At 45.5% G+C, this 18,382-nt stretch overlaps 1 protein-coding gene across 10 annotated transcripts in view; it reads left to right on the top strand.

Moving 5' to 3' along the window:
* Positions 1 to 13,318, top strand: part of LOC8023850 — a 104,400-nt gene extending 91,082 nt beyond the window's left edge. For 9 of the 10 annotated variants that reach the window (XM_040205442.3, XM_042287343.1, XM_042287348.1 and 6 more), the window contains 4 exons: positions 845 to 1,081; positions 4,467 to 4,605; positions 6,975 to 7,054; positions 12,858 to 13,318. In XM_040205442.3, the coding sequence (XP_040061376.2) occupies positions 845 to 1,081; positions 4,467 to 4,605; positions 6,975 to 7,054; positions 12,858 to 13,118 (717 nt within the window). In that variant the 3' untranslated portion in view covers positions 13,119 to 13,318. The remainder of the gene's footprint in view (positions 1 to 844; positions 1,082 to 4,466; positions 4,606 to 6,974; positions 7,055 to 12,857) is intronic. The other variant, XM_042287333.1, reaches the window with a different exon arrangement.
* The last annotated feature ends 5,064 nt before the right edge of the window (positions 13,319 to 18,382 follow it).

Below are 18,382 nucleotides of genomic sequence, written 5' to 3' on the forward strand. Positions count from 1 at the left end.
TTGATAGCGGTACAATCTCATAACTTTCTCGTGAAACATCGCGGCACTCACCTAGGTAATATATTTTGAAGATCCTGCTGACTGTACCCTTCGTTGAAACAAGTCCACGGGCGCTGCGTGAACTCGCACTTGACGTGACCAGTCAAGCGTAGCCCTGCTCCCACAGCACGCTCGCCGTCCGGCGGTGGGCGAGCTGCCGTCGACTCCGACTGTAGACTCTGTGTTGAAATGTTCCTTTCGTGGCACGAGGATGACGCATCTTCGTAAAAATAAATGTTCCCAAGCGTGACGAGCAGCCGTAGCAGCCATATTGTCTGATGCTAGGTACTATTTGGCTCCGGCGTCCCTACTCTGCAGGTCACGTGACCTAAAATTCCCCCTCGTAGGGAAATCCGGTTAACCGCGGTTAGTTAACCAGCTTCGAGCAAACGGGCCCTGGCGGCAAAAAAAATTGGCTTCGAAACTCACGGAGCCGAAAATTAAAAGTGCGTTCATTACGCGAGAAAAAAAGAAAAAGTTTAAATATTGATGCTTGTTGTGGGGGCTGGGTTCATTATGCGAGTAAATACGGTATTAATTCTTATTCCGGACTTATGTAACCATTACTGTGGAATCGTGTCGTGCATTATTGAAGGAATAGCACTCGAGACAAAACTTTATGCATTAGACATACGACGAAGTCGAAATCGCGGCGGAAGTTCACAGAAATTCAGCTGGCATTGCTCAGATGGAAGGGTTTGTACACCCGTGAACTAGAGTGCATGGCAACAACTTTTACGGATACTGGTACAGAAGCTGAATGAGTAGGGGTTTCAAGTCTTACCTCGTCTGTCAAACTCTCCAGAAATGGACGACAACTGTCTTCCAGACAAGCGCCGAACTGGGGCAGCCCGGAGACGAGGCTTTGACCGATAGTTGCTTCGCCGACGCCCTGCGGGAGGCCATGTCCGAGCAGCCCGTGGACCTGCCCCTCGTGAAGTGCCTCATGCGGAGGACTCTGCGGGTCCGGCAGGAGCTCATTAAGCGAGTCTCCGTGGCCAGCGTCCTCCAGGACTACCCGGCCCTCAAGCTTCCGGGCATGGTGAGCTCTCCAACGAGTTGCAACGTCGCCGTGACGTTGCGTCGGTGAAGTCACCTTTCCGTGACACTACATCTCGTCTGTGACGTTACGTCTCGTCCGTGTTGTTACAGCTGTCCGTCACAGTCCGTGTTAAATGTCCCGCCTCTGACACTACGTCGGTCTGTGACGTTACACGTGTTCGTTACCTGCCATCCGTCTGTAGCGTTACGCCAGCGTGACGTTGCATTTTGTCTATAGCATTACATCTTGTTTGTGACGTTGGAAGTCTGTGATGTTACATCTTATCCGCAATGTTGCATCTGTATGTGACATTACGTCTGCAACATTGCACCTGTCCATCGTGTTACATCTGTCTTTCAAATTTTTCAATGTGACATTGCATTTACTGATATGTTACATGCTACATTTGTTTTACAAATGAAACTGTATGTAACTCATTGGTTGAGTTTTCTTTGTGTTCGATATTGTTAAATCCGAAATTTGCAATTTTGTTAAATAGCGAATTTTGTTGGATCTAGATTTTTTGTTTTTTGAGCGTTGCAATTAGTCTTCCAGGCAGGGTTGCCAGGTAGTTTCTAGCTCAAACCGCCAAAATCAAGACGGCGTAGCCCAAAAGTAGCCAAATGCAAAAGATTTACGTAGCCTAAAAGTAGCCATATTCTGTAGAGCCCAAACAATCGTGCGCTCGAATGTGCGAGCTGAATTCGAAAGCACTGCGCCTGCATATCAGGGTTTAGGAGCAGCTTGCAAGATCTATGACATCTTGAAATGTATCAAACATTTTATTTCAAACACAAAAGTACAAACATTTTCGACACGCGTTTTTGCAGTCACATGGTTATGAAGCACTCGCTCGTGCCCGGCTTACTTGCCTCACACATGATTCCGTGTTAAAACGGGCAAAAACTTCTTCAGTGGGGTTGATGTCCTTACAGAGCTCGTTCTTCCCAAGGAAAGCAAACTTTAGATAGAGGACGTTTTGAAGAGTTGAAAGAGGCATGTTCTTCCTTAGGCCTGACTTTGTGAGGGACACGTGAATGAATACTCTCTCCACGGAGGCATTCGATATGGGCAGTGTTGGGAGCGCGATGGCAAGCTCGGATAACAGCGGATACAGGGCTGCTCCTGCGCATTGATATTGGCCTTGTTCGGAATATTCATTGTCTCAAATGTGTTGTCTTTTGTTATGGCTCATTGTACCTTAAGAAACTTCCATGTTTCGCGGAAAAGCCTCCTTTGTTATATCCAGTATAGCACGCGTTTACGGGCTACATCAAATTCTGCAGGATGTCTTGAGTTGCCTTAAGTATCATTTTTCCCCGGATGAGGTGCTTCCTGTAGGAGGATGGTGGGAAACTCGAGGAAATAAGAGACACCAGTAGGAGGCAAAAAGAACTTGGGAGCATAACATAAGCCACTATTAATACAAAAGCGATGTTGTCAGAGCTGAATCTAGGTCACGGTAGCTCACTTGAGCTAATAGATTCCGGCATCACGCCCACGAATCTTCACGCAGAAAATCCCTGAAAGCGGGAATCCAGAAAGGATGGACTGTCGCTTTGTGTCCATGCTGAAGTGTCTTTTGTACGTCTACTTTAAACAAAGCAACAACAAAAAAATGTGCCACGCTAGGATTTGAAATAGCCCAAAAATAGCCACATAGCCAACCGCTAAACTTCGACGCCAAATGCATGACAAAGTAGCCCCATTTGGCTATTAATAGCCCAACCTGGCAACCCTGCTTCCAGGCTCCCCAAACCTTCCAATTGCTTCACATCTAGCAAGTGAGCGTTTACAAATAAGAGTCCGTAATGCACCCTAACATCCAGCACACACCAAAATATCCAGGACGCAATCGTGTAGCCAGTCAGCAGTTCCGATTGCGTTCACCGCCGCAGACTCGCCACCGCAGACTCGCCACCCACCACCTTGCCAGCGGTGCTGTGGCACTCTTTAAATCGTTGCAGCCACCCACTGCTGACTTTGTCGTCAGATCCAAGCAGGCATGCAGGGCGATTGTTGAAGCAGAGAGTCCTTTCTGTTGATGTCCCGACCTAAAAACGTGCTCAAAGGCACATTCTTAGCCCGCATGTCGGGGAACCAGGTAAACGAGGCCTTTTCGACGTAAACATATGCAGCAGTCTTAAAGTTTTTTTGTTTTTTTGTTTTTTTTAGTATTTGAACCACTGGCACTTACAGTAGCCATAATGCTGCCTTTCAACTTCGAAATCGTCGAAATTGAACTCTGCGATATTTCATACTTGTCGGCAACCGTCTTTTTCTTTTCGCCATTTGTCACTTCAGTGATTATTTTCACCTGGATGTCGAGCGACAGAACTTTTCTTCTGTGCGGTGCGCCACTCACAGTTCCAAGAAGAACACAACCACTTCCAGCACAACACTCGAGGCACGAAACGATTTTTGTTGTTGCAGACACGTAAGAACTTTAGTTCGTTGGGCGTAGGTGCGTGTAATGGCGGACTTTTCTTTTTCCACAAGAGGCAGAGGCTACCACGCTACTCACCATCATCATCATCATCACCACCACCACCACTAGTGTTTTTTTTTTTTTTTTCATTTTGTGAAAAAGATAATAATCGCTCATTTTTATGCTTAGTTTTCGACAATAAAGTTTGTTTCTGCTGAATTTTTTTTTCTCGCGGAGGTTGCCAACATGTGAATGTGCAATTTTCCAAGACTTTGTTAAATCGAAACTGCGGCGCAAAAGTACATTACAAAATCGAGAGATAAAATACATTGTCCTCAATGGAAGCAAGATAGGCAGACAAGAATATTTTCTCAAATCGCGAATTTCGTTAGATCGAGGTTCAACTGTATTCCTACGGTGTCTCGCTCTGCTGGGCTATTTATGGTTCCCAATATAGACGCTCCGCACGCGTGATGCTCACTTCGCATGCCGGCCGCTCTTGCGGTAGGGCCTATGGGAGCTCTGGCTTTTCCGATTCAGACTCCCAACACTTCTCGGAATTAAATGCAGAGGATGAGAGCTTATCGTCCGAAGAAGAAGTCCTGTAGAGTGCCTCTGGTTAGAAATCTGAAGCCGCTGGAATGTCGCGGAAGGGGACGCGCCAAATTGAAATCGAATGGAAGAAAGGAGACAGCTTTTTACCTTCGATATTTTCACTTGAGGCTTCTAAGCCTATCTTCTAAACAGCTTGCAAGCACCGTATGTGCTCTCTCTAGATAATTAAGAAAAACCCGGTGCATTGACCCTTTATATTATTTCTTTGGAAACAAAGCCCGATCACTAGGAAACGTCTTTTGGGGAAAAAGAACTCGACCGTCAAAGGGTTAATACTGGCAGACAGTCTTTCTGTGTGCAGCCGGTGGGGGATACCTACAGTGCCAACCTATCTTTCCGCAGATGCTGCAGGATGCCAAGCTTCACTTTGGCATCGACATATTTGAAGCCATCCGGGACAAGATGCCTTTGTTCCAGGCACGTGCTCTGCTCTTCCTCGAGGAGAAGAAAGTGGTGCTAGATTTCGAACACCTCATTAAAGGTAAGCGTAATAAAAAAGGTGTTTGCTTTCTCTTTTTTATTAACGAGAAAATTTTTAAATCTTCTGCTTATAAACTGGAAAAGATGAAGTCGGAGGATTGTCACCAGATTTAAGAAAAATCCAACCAGATTCTGGAAATAATGGGAAACTTTAATGTTAACTACAGTATAGACCACTTACAACGTAACCGCTCATAGTGCAGGACCGGGTATAATGCGGCTTTTTTAAACCACCGGTTCGCCTCCCATAGAACTCCATGTAATTACATACCGCTTAAAATATGCAGGCATGCAAAGGGAAATACCGGTTATAGTGCGGTTTCTGGAACAGCCCGCCGACCGGCGCAGCGAGCACGCTTCCCTGTGCGACACTAGATAACGGCGCCTGACGGCGCCACGGCGATGGCTGCAAGCGGCACTCGCGGGGCAAGGAGCGAAGAGAGAGGCTTCAGTTGCCATAGCAACGGAGGGACGCATGCACGGGTCGTTCACGTGCGTGCGTCCCTCCGCTGCGCTAAAAACCACGACCAGAGTTGGTCGTGTTGGAAACAACCGCAACGACAGACCAATCGCAGGTCGAGGAGAAGTGTTCGCGCGCGTTGCATGCCGGTCGCGGGCCGGCTTCTATCCGCAAACATCGCGTCGGTTGTGATCATCGACGTAGACGACGTTCGTTCCGCGTAAAAGCGCTATCCTTGACTGTGAATTTTCGTTGCGTGTCGCTCTGATAACCCAGCACGTACTAGAAGGGAAGATCCACCTACTCGTTCGGCGATCTCGTGGTGGCACTCTCAAGACGGCAGAAACGCCCGTGTCGTTGTGTTTGTTTACCTCGACTACAGTGGTGCTTTCTAAGCATTTGTGTTTTCGAACATCGCCCGGATTTCTTATTTGGAGCATTTCATGCCTGTGCTCAAGTTTAAGGTATTACTGGCGCGTATCGTATAAAAGATGTGGATTTTCACGCGTTTTCATCACCAGAGAAAAGTGATTAGGGTTAGCAATCCTGAACGCTCGCAACGTCCGTCCGCAACCCGCGACGCCGTTAAAAGGCTGCTCCAGGCAAAAGTCGCTCATTTCTTTCAAAATGTGTGACACACTTGAGAGAGAAGTGTACTAGTCTGGTGAAATAAAGACTTTCCTCAAACTAAGCTTTATTTTTCATCTAACATAAAATAAATTCTTTTACAAAGGTAAGTTGTCTCATGGCATGTATGTTGGCCTGAAAAATTGATGTTTTGGTTATAGCGCGGTACCGCTTATAGTGCGGATTTTCGCGACTCCCGCGACATACATTATTTGCGGTCTACACTGTATAATCGGGGCTTTTGGTAACATCCGTGTGTGAAAGATGTGGCTTGAGGTTTCCAAGTGTTCTAGGCTGTCCAATGTAAACGACAATTCTGTGAAACCTGCTGAGAGTTCTGCGAAACAAATTTGTAGTGCAATGACAGCCATAAATACAATCAATGAATCACCCTTTCTCTGGGTCATCTTCCCAAACTTCACCCCTCAACTGTGGACTCCATGGCCGAAAGCAAAAAAATATATGCAAAATAGGGACACTTTTTGTCCCCATTTGGCCCATATTTTTTGGTACCACACTTACTTGTCAAACTATTTTTCGTGCTGCCATCTATGCATTGGTTTCTCAAGCAAGATTACTTCCAATGCTTGGCCATAGATGGCGCTTTCTCCCGTGCTATAAAAAGAGTGTTTAAACACGCACTCCCCCAAGACCAACTGAAAAGCAGCGTGTCTGTAGACACGCCTCCCAAGCTGCGGTCAAAATTGTCATGCGTCAAAAGACGCGCTTCCCAGTTAAGGGGTTAACACATATCAAGTTTCGCTGAGTATTTATAAGGTAGCACTTCTGGTTCCTTTTACCACTCATTGTCGTCATTGTTTTTTTTTTTTTTTAGTCATATCAGTGTTGCGATGATAGACGGTGCTGCCAGTTCTCGACTCCCGCTGTCGGTGCCCACTTGCTTAGACCATTAAGTGTTGCAGTGGTCTTCCTGCGCTTTAGCAGCCTCGTACGGGTTTCTGGCGATGCCGACTTAGTCGGCACCTATCGGTGCATCTTTCGAAATATTAAGCAAGCTGCAAAGCATTTCTGGTGCTGTCTCTCGAAGCACGTGAAAAGCTGCGAAGCTTTTCTGAGCGTTCGGCGAGATCTTGAGGCAAATTATTCTCGCGTAGCGCGAAGGAAGGTCTCCGGATGATAGACATCTAAAGATTGTGCCTGGACATAGCTACAACTGATTAAACTCGAAGAGAATTGGTAGTTCCCATCTTCGGCCACAAGTGATATGGAAGACTTCAAACAGTTGCACTCAGATGGCACTCCCCGTTACGTTTTACTCGCAGACGATCCGGAAAAGGTTTCGCTCCTTAACTTGCCTGTGGCGTTCGACGAAAGGAGGGCGTTCTTCTTCACGACAGACGAGGTATGTTGGTTCCTCTTTCGATACCGGTCAGGCTGGGGTCCTTTTACTCCCGGGCACAGTACTACTGAGGCCGCTTTGGCTTTATTTTATTTGATTGACTGGCTGCACGTTCCTTGGATCATAATCGCATCTCTAGGTTTGTCCGGCCAGGACCTGACGCTATTTTGAAAGAAATTGGGGCACCTCAGTAGTTTAGCCCGGATTACGAGCAAAAAACATACTTTTCGTGTGAGGCTCGTCAAAATATAAGGTGTTGAAGAAGGCCAGTGATCTGCATTAGGTTCTTATTCCTAACTTTTTTTGGGTCACATTCCACTCATTGAAAAGCACGACGAAAGAGCCCATTGCATGCACCTAATCTTGCCGCGCCGCCTTCTCCTTCCGCGTGATAAAGTCCGTCTGCTATGGTCAGCGTCACCGAGGCAACGACGCGTCTTTACAAAGGAACACGCGATTGCAGCGCCTGAGGCCAGAAGAAGCAGACGCCATCTTCCAAATGCCGTCTGCTAAAGTGAATGCGGATATCCTAGCCAAAATTGGATGCACTTGTGGAGGTCGACACTAATAGCTAGAAGTGGTCTCCTGGCAAACCCTCCGTGATTCGGGCAAGGCTTGGTGCATGCTCAGGCCTGATGTTGTATTCAGTTTTCCTCCACAAAGTGAGGTGTTTTGGGAAGCCTAGTTTGGAGGCCAAGCTAATGGGCACGTTAAGTCCGTGCTCCAGAGCGCGAGAGTTGTGCACCCAGAATTTCTCGGAGCGCGAGTGACTTCTTCGCGCTCCCTCCATGACATCACGTAAACAAACAAGATGGCTGCACTGCTGTTGAGATCATCGAGACGAAAGGCATAGCCGGACCGCCGCCCCTTTTCAGTTGATTACTGCTTAATCCAGCAGATAAAAACAATTTGATTTAAAAGCCAAGACAGCAATTCGCGTTCCGAAAAAGGTTTGTTCGTGCATCTCGCCTGAAAAGGAAATTCATCTATCGAACAGTAGCGTGCCGACAGCACAGCAACGGAGAAGTTGTCGAGATGAGAAGACATTCGGACCGCTCTGTCTTTTTTATAATGCTTAGCCCAGCGAATAAAGATACTTCGATTTGAAAGCCGAAACATCAGTGAGCGTCAAGGAAAAGGTTTGTTCGTGCGTCTTGCAAGCCGAAACATCAGTGAGCGTCAAGGAAAAGGTTTGTTCGTGCGTCTTGCCTGACAACGAATTGGTCTGTCGAACGAACGTGCCGATAGCTTGGCGACAGAAAAGTTGTGATGAAAAGAGGGTCAGATCGCTGCCCTGCTTAGAATGCTCAGCCCAACCGCAGCGAATAAAGATACTTAGACTGGAAAGCCGAAACACCAGTTAGCATTGCAGGAAAGGTTTGTTCATGCGTACTGCCTAAAAACGAATTGACGTGCTATCGAACGACGGTGTGCCGGTATTGGCGTAGCTTCCGTCTTGCTGCGCGACGGAACCAGTGGAACCATGTAATCTCTGACAAATTTGAGGGTTTCCTGCGTCGAAGAGCGGGTTGAAGAGTGTTGGCTTTAATTTAAATTGGAACAGCATGCATGGTCAATAAATAGATTGGCCAAGGTAATCTTCCACATATTTGCACGAAGCGAGTCTTCAAATCTTTCAGGAATATTAAAACGTTCGTAGAAACTTCATAACGTCGCCATCTCTTTTGCTTTAGACTCTGCCGCTCCACATGTGCCTATATATTTATCTTTGAAATATTTTCGGCTTCTGCCACCCGTAACCACGGTCGGAAGGAGCTCGTGTGGCCCGTCGATAGTTTCTGGCCGTGTTCCTAAACTTACCTACTCGATCTAACTCTAGGGTAAAGGTGGTCATCGAAAACCTACCCGCGTCCAGCGTTTCTCTGTTTTTGTTGTCACGTGACATAATCCGCCAGGGTAACTCGGATCCGTTCTAGTAGGTTTGGAACTCGGCCTCGGTGCGTCGCGCTCCTGTATGCTATGCGCCGTTTAGTTGCTGCGCTCGGAGTATGAAACTCGGAGCGTCGGAGTAGGAGTAAAGGAGCGCCGACTTAACGCGCACAATGTTGCTGCGTTGGAAGCAGACGGCATTTGGGAGCTGGCGCAGGTGTTGCTGGCTTCAGATGCTGCGCTCGTGCGTGCATCTATCGACATTCGAGGAAACGGCGAGGTGGTGAGATCAAGTGCGTATTTGGCAACTTTCACCGTGCATTTTCAATAGGTGGAACGTGAACAGAAGACTTCAAAATAAGGGCTCAATGCAGATGACTGATTCCCTCCAGCACCTAATATTTTGATGAGCCTTACATGAAGAGCATTGTTTTTATGGCCGTCCGGCAGCTGTTTTTTCTCTTCCCTGGAACATGGGACTAAATATCAAACTGCCGAAATCAGTTTTAAAGTCGTGGCACTAAGAATGGGACACTGAACGTAACAACACATTTTGTGTCATCAAGCTTAATTTAGAAATCTTGGAGGTTTCACTAGGAACAAACTATTGATGTTTTGCTTTGCCGCCTGAGGGTAAGCCATGCACGCTTGACGCACCTGCAAATTCTTGGTGGCAAAGATGTTAAACTCTGTGCCGTTTGTGGGAAAGAGCTGACAGTCTTGCACATTTAATGGCGTCGTAAATTTTGTCACCAATTAGGCCAATGCAGCTTTCATGAGCATTCTAGATAACTAACTTGCACTATGGGTATTCTACTTCACATTAAAACAAAAATTTTGTGGATTGCAATTATTATTTTTTTAAATACATTTCCTAATAAAGTAACTTTTTTCTAAAGACTGTTGTAGAATTGACCTACAAGACTGAAACTTTAGATGTCATCAATCCTAATGTGGTTCAATTTGCCCTGAAAGTTTGAATCAGTTTGAAGAAATGGTTCAAAAGTTGACCTCCCAGGCCATGTCCCTGCTTACCACACTCCGTACCAGTGCATTCTAAGCACTTGTATAAGTGGGTTGCTTTGTGTCTGCAGTGCCACAGCTCAGCCAATGACGGCGTGAGATGTTTGATCTTCGAAAATGGGACATGCCTAGTTGGCTTTGTCAGAACTTCTGAGACATCAGTTCGTCGTTTACTTTCTTTTCTTTTTGGCAGAGCGGCCAAAACGCGACTGTGTGTACTAAAAATACCGCACGCATTACATTGCACATATAAACGCACCTAAGAGCGTGCTGGCATGCATTCACCGATCATCTAATCTTTCGGGAAAGCGACAACTACTCCACAAAATGAAGAAAAAAAAGGTATATATTCTTTTTGCCACATGTTTGGAGTGTTTGTATTTGCTGGGATCACTTTTGCACTCATCATTCATGTCGTGAACATTACAATAAAAGCAATAATTGGTTTTGTGTTCTGCAAACTTACTTTCTCATAAATGATGTATGAGGAAAAATTAATATACGAGCTGGTCACTAAACAGCAAACCAGCAGGAGGACAATATGAAGATTGGGAATGTTCTGCTTCAAGTTATGAAAAGGTTTTTCTATTCTCATAGTTTTGCCTGTTGTTAGAAAAAAGTTTCATGGTCTCTTAAGCAGCGTATGTATGGGCAGTGGTGGGATCTTGAAGCTTTAGTATTTTGCATTTGTAGTTTCATCAGATAAAGAAGATTTGTACTTTGCCAACTGGAGTATTGCAATTTATTGTGTTTTCTAATAATGAAAACTGTAGTCAGGAAGGGTTAGAGTTTATTTCAATCCATACTATTGCATCTTGAAATATTTTTGTTTTTAGCAGACTTGTGGAATTGTTTAAGATTTGGATTCTTAAACATGTTGTCCTCGTGAGGCTTAAGTTGTGTTCTTTTGTTGTCTATGCCTTACTTTGACAGTTCATCAGAGGAACCAGCCTGCTACCAGGACAGTTTCTTTCGCATAAATTGTAATTATGCTCTCGCTTTTGATGCTAAATGCTAAATCATATTTTAAGGAAATTATATGTTGGGAAATGGTTCTGGGACGTCACATGCAGACTTGAATAGCATTGTGCTATTTTTGTATTTGGAAAAGCATGCCCGCACTTAGAGCCCCATGTTGGACCTGGGTGACTAGTTCCAACATTTACTTAGACTGCTACAAAACCCTACTTTTGTGGCTCCTGAGCTGCTCTAAAGAAGATTTTTTTTTTTCTTCTCCAAAGCTGCTCGAGGGGGGGTCCCATTGCAGCTCCTAGACGTTTAACAGATTTTAACAGATTCAATTTAACATAATTTAGTGCAGATAAATGCTATATCTGTCTTACATAGATGTACAGATGTCTGACTAATGCATTTGTCTACCTCCTCCTCAGGTTAGCTTTTTGACACACTGCACTTCTTTTGTGAGCATGAATTATCTCATCCACATTGCTGCTTTAAACCAACAGCTAATTTTCTTTTCTCAAAACAAAAACTGAAGCTTTGGCCCTACTTTAATACTTGGCATTTTGAGAACATTTCTTTCAAACTTTTTTGTTTTAAATTGGAGTGACATCAGACATTTTGAGAACATTCCAAGCTTCTTTTGTTTCTATTTGAATTGCATCAACTCTACGTAGCTTACACCAACATCACTTCGTCGGACATGAGGGGGGGAAAGGGCGCACGAGAGGGTAGATTCCGCTGCGTTAAAGGAGCTGTGCCACAATTTCAGGGCTTTGCTTAAATAATTGTGGAAGTTGATGCCTGACACTTCTTCAGTGAACTACAGAAAACAGATTTCGCCTGGATACCCTAGCTTTTATTTAATAAAAATGAAAAAGATTGAGGTTTTTGCCGCTTCTCATTTCGTACATCGTCTTTCGGGTCACGTGCGCAGTGAAGTCACTTGAGTAGGCGCGGGGTTCTGGAAAAGTTATGTTTTTAGAGCCATCAGCGAGCAGCGAGAACTCATCCGCTCGCGACCGCGTGACCACGTGCTGGCGGGCGCCCCGCGAAATATACGGTGAAAGGAGAAAAGTCTCATCCGGGTCCAGCCATACCCATCCTTGCCCGTCCAGCGCTGTCCCCCTCCCCCTCCAGCTTCTGACGGCTATTCGCGGTTTTGTGGACCTAGGATAGATGGCGCCACTAAAACACCGTATAATAAAAGTTTTGTCGATGATACCAGGGTTTTGATGCACTTATATATATGTTGGAACGACAAGATTTATAGAAAAGTTACCTTTTATCGAGCAGGTATTCGCACAACTTGCTATCTTTTTTACAACTACCCTAGTGACGTCACGCCGCTTGTTTCTCATGGCCGCCGCTCGTGGCTGCAGGTCGGGAAATATTCTAAGTTTTGCCTCGCTATTATGCGGCAGAATTGCAACATTTCGATGAAAGGAGGTGTGTTTTCTGCCATTTGTGACACAGTGAACAATATCAAAAGCAGAAAATGCCAATTCTTTCAACGTTGAAATCGTTGCACAGCTCCTTTAACGAGGCACTTCTTGCCACCAGAAAGAGGGGCGGACTGAGTTATGTGCACGCCATGTATTGAAAAGGTGAGTAGAGCTGGGAAAAGCTTCAGTTGTCCGCCTGCAGCGCAAGCTGCCTGCTCTCGACAGAGCTTCAGCGCCTCGTACACTCCGAATGCGCATGCGCGCAGTCAAAGCATAAAAGAAGGCATAGAGTGTGCGCTGGAAGTGCATCCTGCCATTTTCACTCAGTCAAGTGACTATAGTACTGGAACATGTCACGCTCTTTTATATTTTTCAAAGTCTCTCCACGCATTCGAGTAAACTCCGTTGAGCATGCTTCCAGCACCATGCCCGCGCTCGCCGAGAGGTGACATTCACTGGGCGACTGCTCCCATTGGCCATTTTCGCAGGAGGTGACGGCAAGGACACCGATAATCCAAGTCAAGGAAAGCTGTTTTTCCATCTTCGTTGACGGCGTGGAGGCTGTGTGCGACATCGAAACGACGGCGGAGGCGGTGGGGACGCTGATGGCCGCCTACCACCTGTTCAACATTGAATACCCGGCCGACCTGGCGCGCACCATGGAGTTTATCGAACACTTCTTTTGTGACCTCGGCGGCGGAAACGTCACGGAGCCGGTGGAGCGGTTAGCATGTTTCCTGAAGGAGTGACGCACGCGGTCGGACCTGCAGTGCCTAGAACGCATGTTCGACTGCACGCTTACCGTCCCATCCTTCCCACGAATCGAAAGTGGTCCCGAAGAGGCAAGAGGGGGGCAACCAAGGGGGCCATGGCCTTCCTACTGCTGGGGAAGGACGCAAAAATTGTAATAGCTTCCTGTTTTCTTCCTAAATAAAAAAAAAATGTTTTATATGTCGCCTGCAGCACCTCGATTTACATTTTCTGCTGACAAGACAGTGGTGGAGCATTCTTTGATCCATTGTTGTATATCAAAAGTACACCATTCCTTAAGGGCTGAACATAAGTTTCTATGATTAGTATTTGATGGCATCTTCGCCTTTCACCGACATATAAAAGCACTAAGACTGTGGTGTCAGAGTATGCTGAAAACCCTCGAAGTCCTTTTCTAGGTAACGAAGGACGCCTTTATCATGAAACGTTGTACCGCCAACTGTTTTCTTCGGACGGGGCCATAGCAGCCATAGAGTTACATATTACAATAAACGCTAGGACAGGGTGTAAGATAGACAGGTGGGGAAACGAGAGCCAAATGAGTGACCGCATTGTGTCCCCCATGGTTTTCTCTTTTTCTGTGGCGCCATCTATGTGGAGCACCGCGAACTCTCACTCCGGGTGGGCGACCGATGGCGACCGGCTAAACCGAGGGAGATGGTTTTTTGTGGATGTTAAATAAAACACTGTCGTGCTCTCGGTTTATTTTGCGCAGTATCCCATAGAGTTCCACGCAAATCCGATTCCGATTTTTTTCCTCTCGCCGCAGCGCCATCTGTCGCAAGTCGGGGGTACCCACAAGCAGACGAGTACGCAATCCGGTCACGGCGCTGCGGTAAACTTCTATGGGCCGTTTCCCCACCTGTCTATCGTACCCCTGGCTAGGGCTCAGCTGGCGCTAGTGTGCTGTTGCATTTTGAAGCAGACAGCAAGCAGTCAGAAATTGACTTCCGGTAATGCATTTCTATGGGAAAAAGCGAGTGCATTTTCTCCCTGCACTCGATTATTAGAGCAAATATCACTAATAATTTGTACGTACTAGGCACATTGTAACATTTCTCAGTCACGCAGACGAAATAGTTGGTCAGTTACAGTGTTTTTATTTGAAATTCATGGTATGAAAAACGGTGTTAAAACCGCTTTGTACGTGTATTTATGTGCACTGTCGGACACTGTTAGCGCGAACACAACGTCGACGCTTTCCAGCATGGGGGATATACGTGCCAAACGATTGAAGGACATGTAGAAAACCAAGACAGACGGCAAGACCTATGCAGTAACACTGGATAAGTAATTCCTTGTGCACGCAGACGATCAAAATAAATTGAAAGCCACGTAATATAGTCAGATTTGCAATAAATAAGTACTGCTTTATTCTTTCTGCTCATGAATATCTGCGAAGATATTTGTTCTGGGTTCAAATCGTCACCCGCACTCTCCAAATCTTTGCAAATAGGGGGAGCCAGAGTGCAGGTGCCTGATAATGCATGCGAATATTTCTTTAACCGATCGTAAAGGTCCACGACGGAGTCATTTTCATCCAATGACAGGACGGGCATATTAACAATATATAAGCACCACCGAAATGCTAGCAAACCTTGAAAACACGCTACATTCCTTTCGATCGTTAGTTTGCTTATAATCGTGGCTCGTTTTCACATACCTTCCTTGAAACAGAGGTTTGGACCTGAGATAGAGCAAAGTTTAACATCGTTCAGCGGTAGAGAAAAATGCTGTAACTAAAGCAATTACACTTTCAAAATACCAATAAAGGCGCATACTATCCGGTACAACCGAAATGACAAAAGTTATTCATGTTATTTTCCGGCGAAGAGACAAAATTCATGCGCGTTTTCCCATAGGAATACACAGGGAGGCAGGAAATGTAGACTGCATGCTGTCTGCTTCAATTTGCAGCCGGAAGTCCCGTAGACACTAGCGCCAGCTGAGCCTCTAGCGTTTATTGTAACAACTCTATGGACGGGGCTACTCCAACGATCTATGGGTTACTTAAGCTGCATAAAAAGAGTTGCCCTCTCCGTCCTATCGTGTCTTTTGTTGGTTCACCAACTTACAACCTGTCGAAGTTCTTGGTTGCGACGATTTACCCACAAACGGAGGCGATTCCTATCAACCCGTTTGGTGTCTTAAAAATCATTGAAAATGAGAAACCTACCTCAAGTACAAGGGATGACCTCATTAATCCCAAGATTTTATTCAACACGAAACGCATATCATCTCTCTTCCTGTCTGACATTTTCCGTGAATCCCTTGCTTCTGGTCATATTTTCCTTGACTGGAAAATCTCCCCCGTCATCCCTATCCGTAAGTCCGGAGACCGAAATTCACCTCTTAAAAAACCTCTGACACGCAAAAAAAAAAAGAAAAAAAAAATTTTTTGGCTTGGCATTGAAATGGCATGTTAGGACATTACAAAAAAATTGTTCCACTATAGAGGTGCATAGTTTTTTTTATAAAAAATAGAAATACGAGGCCCAATTCAAAGTTCCCGCCAGTGCACTGTGACGTAACAGTGTACCGCAAGGTGTCGGGGCGGTCAGAAGGGAGGCATCACCGGAAGTCACGTGAGTTGTATCCCTCCTCGTGCTTACCGCGAGCGCGTGTAATATTTTTTTAATATTTTTTGTTATTCTCCGCACCTCCACGAGTGATATCCAAACAGACAAGGTTTCTTTTATTTGCTTTTCATCGCTTAATGTTGCTGTAAAGGTAGAAGAAGAGTCAGTGAATTGACGTGATCAACTACAATGCCTAGAAGGTGCTGTGTGAGGGACTGTCCCGGTATTTCAGCAACTGAAAAAGAGATCACACTGCATGCATTTCCGAGAGACGGTAAGCATCTTCAGCCTGGAGAGTATACGATGATTTGACGGCCTCGGTGTCCGAAGCTTCAGCAATGCAATTGGACGTGTCGTACGCAAGCAATCCTAATTTCTGCGAGCGTTCTAGAAATTTTTTTTTCAAAACTTGATAGTTTTGACGCGCAATATGTGACCTCAGGACCAAAGATGTCACTTATTGCGCGCTTTCGGTACCACGGGTCGCCCTCGTAGGTGGAGGAGATTTCCGCGTCGTCCAGTTAAAATATGACGCACTTATATTTAGTTACTCTCTCCGTGCCCGCTGGCTTGCCCGAACCCAAGGAGACGTGGAAACCGCAAAAAAGGTAGACGCTTAAATATGATTGCAGGGCCCCTTTAAGCATATGTACTGGACGCGAGTCTTCAAACCATTCATGATAATTAAAACGTTAGTTAAAACTTCCTAATGTCGTCTTTGTTTTGGTTTTTATTTATTATTTTTATTTACACTTTCCCGCTTTGAGGAGGCCTTAGTTGATTTACCTGAGAAATAATTCCGACTTCTGCCACCCGCATCCAGAGGATGCCGAGTTTGTCGCAACCGTGCTGTTGGAAGTGGCTTAGGCGGCTCGTCAACAGTTTCGGTGTGTTCCGCTCCTGTACTCCATGCTCCATTTTGTTGCGGCACTTGGAGTATGAAGCTCAGAGCGTCGGAGTAGGAGTAAAGGAGCGCGGACTTATGTGCCCAATATCGAAAATGGGTACAATGTCGAGTTATAGCAAAACCTGCTTGGCAGTGCAAGAATCGACCTGATGCGAAATTGCTCGGTGGTCTGAGAACACTGAGAGCGTTGCCATTTTATGGATGGCAAGCGTTGTCGGTGCCGAAGCACGATGGGGGCATCGGAGACAGCCATACAGGCAATGTGCAAAGGTGCGGCAGCTGTGTTTTCCACCTTTCAACCATGGAATGTGGACGAACAGTCTAAACAACATACCGAAACTGTCTGATGAAACTCTTGGAGGCAACTCATCTGAGGGCGCTACGAAATGCATGCAGAGTGCTCGTCCAACACACCTACAATACACCCGCACCGAATCGATTACAAACTTTAAGCACCGTGCCTATCTACAATGTTAAACAAAAAGGCCACGGTTTATGTATCTTGAATCACAGATGTTCGTCCGCACCGAAGAAGGCAGTGTGTGAGCTTCCACCACTGATTTCCACAGTGAAGGCGTACGACTCGCTCCACTGTAGTCGCAAGCGTGCACAGGCCTTCGAGTTTCGTCAGACAGTTGTGGTAGGTTGTTTAAACTGTTTGTCCACATGCCATGGTCGTAAGGCGAAAAACACAACTTCTGCGACATCGCACGGTGCCAGTACGGTTGCCTCTGATGACTCCACCATGCTTCAATACCGACGACGCTTGTTAACATTCAAATGGCGACGCTCTCAGTGTTGTCATATGACCAAGCAATTTCGCATAATGTCTATTCAACTAGCAATGTCCAAATCGGCAAAAGAAAGCGCAGCGGGGCATCGCACACTCGGAAATCGGTCCCCAGCAAGGTAAATGCAACAAAACTGCTTTCGCACGGTGCAAGACACCAAAACAAGAAAATCTTAGAAAAAGCTCCATCACACTTACTCAAAGCTACAAAGGATAGAAGCAACAACAGTGTCAAAATTAAAAACAGCCAACCTTTTATTTTTTTTTTACAAGAAAACTGAATTTTACATTCAATCACAATTACTTTGTGCAGGATTGTTTCTTCCACATAAAAAAGAGTTCCATCAAAAGAAAAACTTTTTCCAACATAATGGACCACACCTCAAAGGAGTATACCTCAAGCGAGTGCAAAGGGACTCGAAACAACGCCTAAACATGACCCAATATGCATTCAGATGCAGAACATAGCGAGTAGCTGAACGAAAAACATGTTAAACAAAGTATCACATTACATTGCCCAGCCTCAAGAATGCAGCCGACAGGGAATCATTCCCTACTCCCCAATACCTTTATGTGATGACAAACAATGGCATTTGGACAAAAGAATTGGGAGCATTATTCCAGACAATGTGGCTGCATGCACAATGTCTGTGACCCACCACACCGGACTTCAAACAGAACCTTCCCATATATTGCTGGCATTCGAAGGGGCTATTTACTGCCTTTTACTTTTATTTTGTATTTATAAAAATGCTCTTAGAGTTTGTCAACCTCAACTTTTGGCATTGCCTGATGAGCAAAGACAGATTAGAAAATGACATTGGATGCTGCTGGCCTTTGTATGGCTTAGTGCACATAAGCGCTTCAGTGTGGTGAGCTTTAACCATTAATCTGAGCAATGTCTTGAGATTTATCTTGCACTCAGACAAATGAAAATGGCACATAATTCTGCACAAGTGAAAATAT

The sequence above is a fragment of the Ixodes scapularis genome, unplaced genomic scaffold, assembly GCF_016920785.2.
Source record: "Ixodes scapularis isolate PalLabHiFi unplaced genomic scaffold, ASM1692078v2 PGA_scaffold10__122_contigs__length_95168666, whole genome shotgun sequence".
Lineage (NCBI taxonomy): Eukaryota > Metazoa > Arthropoda > Arachnida > Ixodida > Ixodidae > Ixodes > Ixodes scapularis.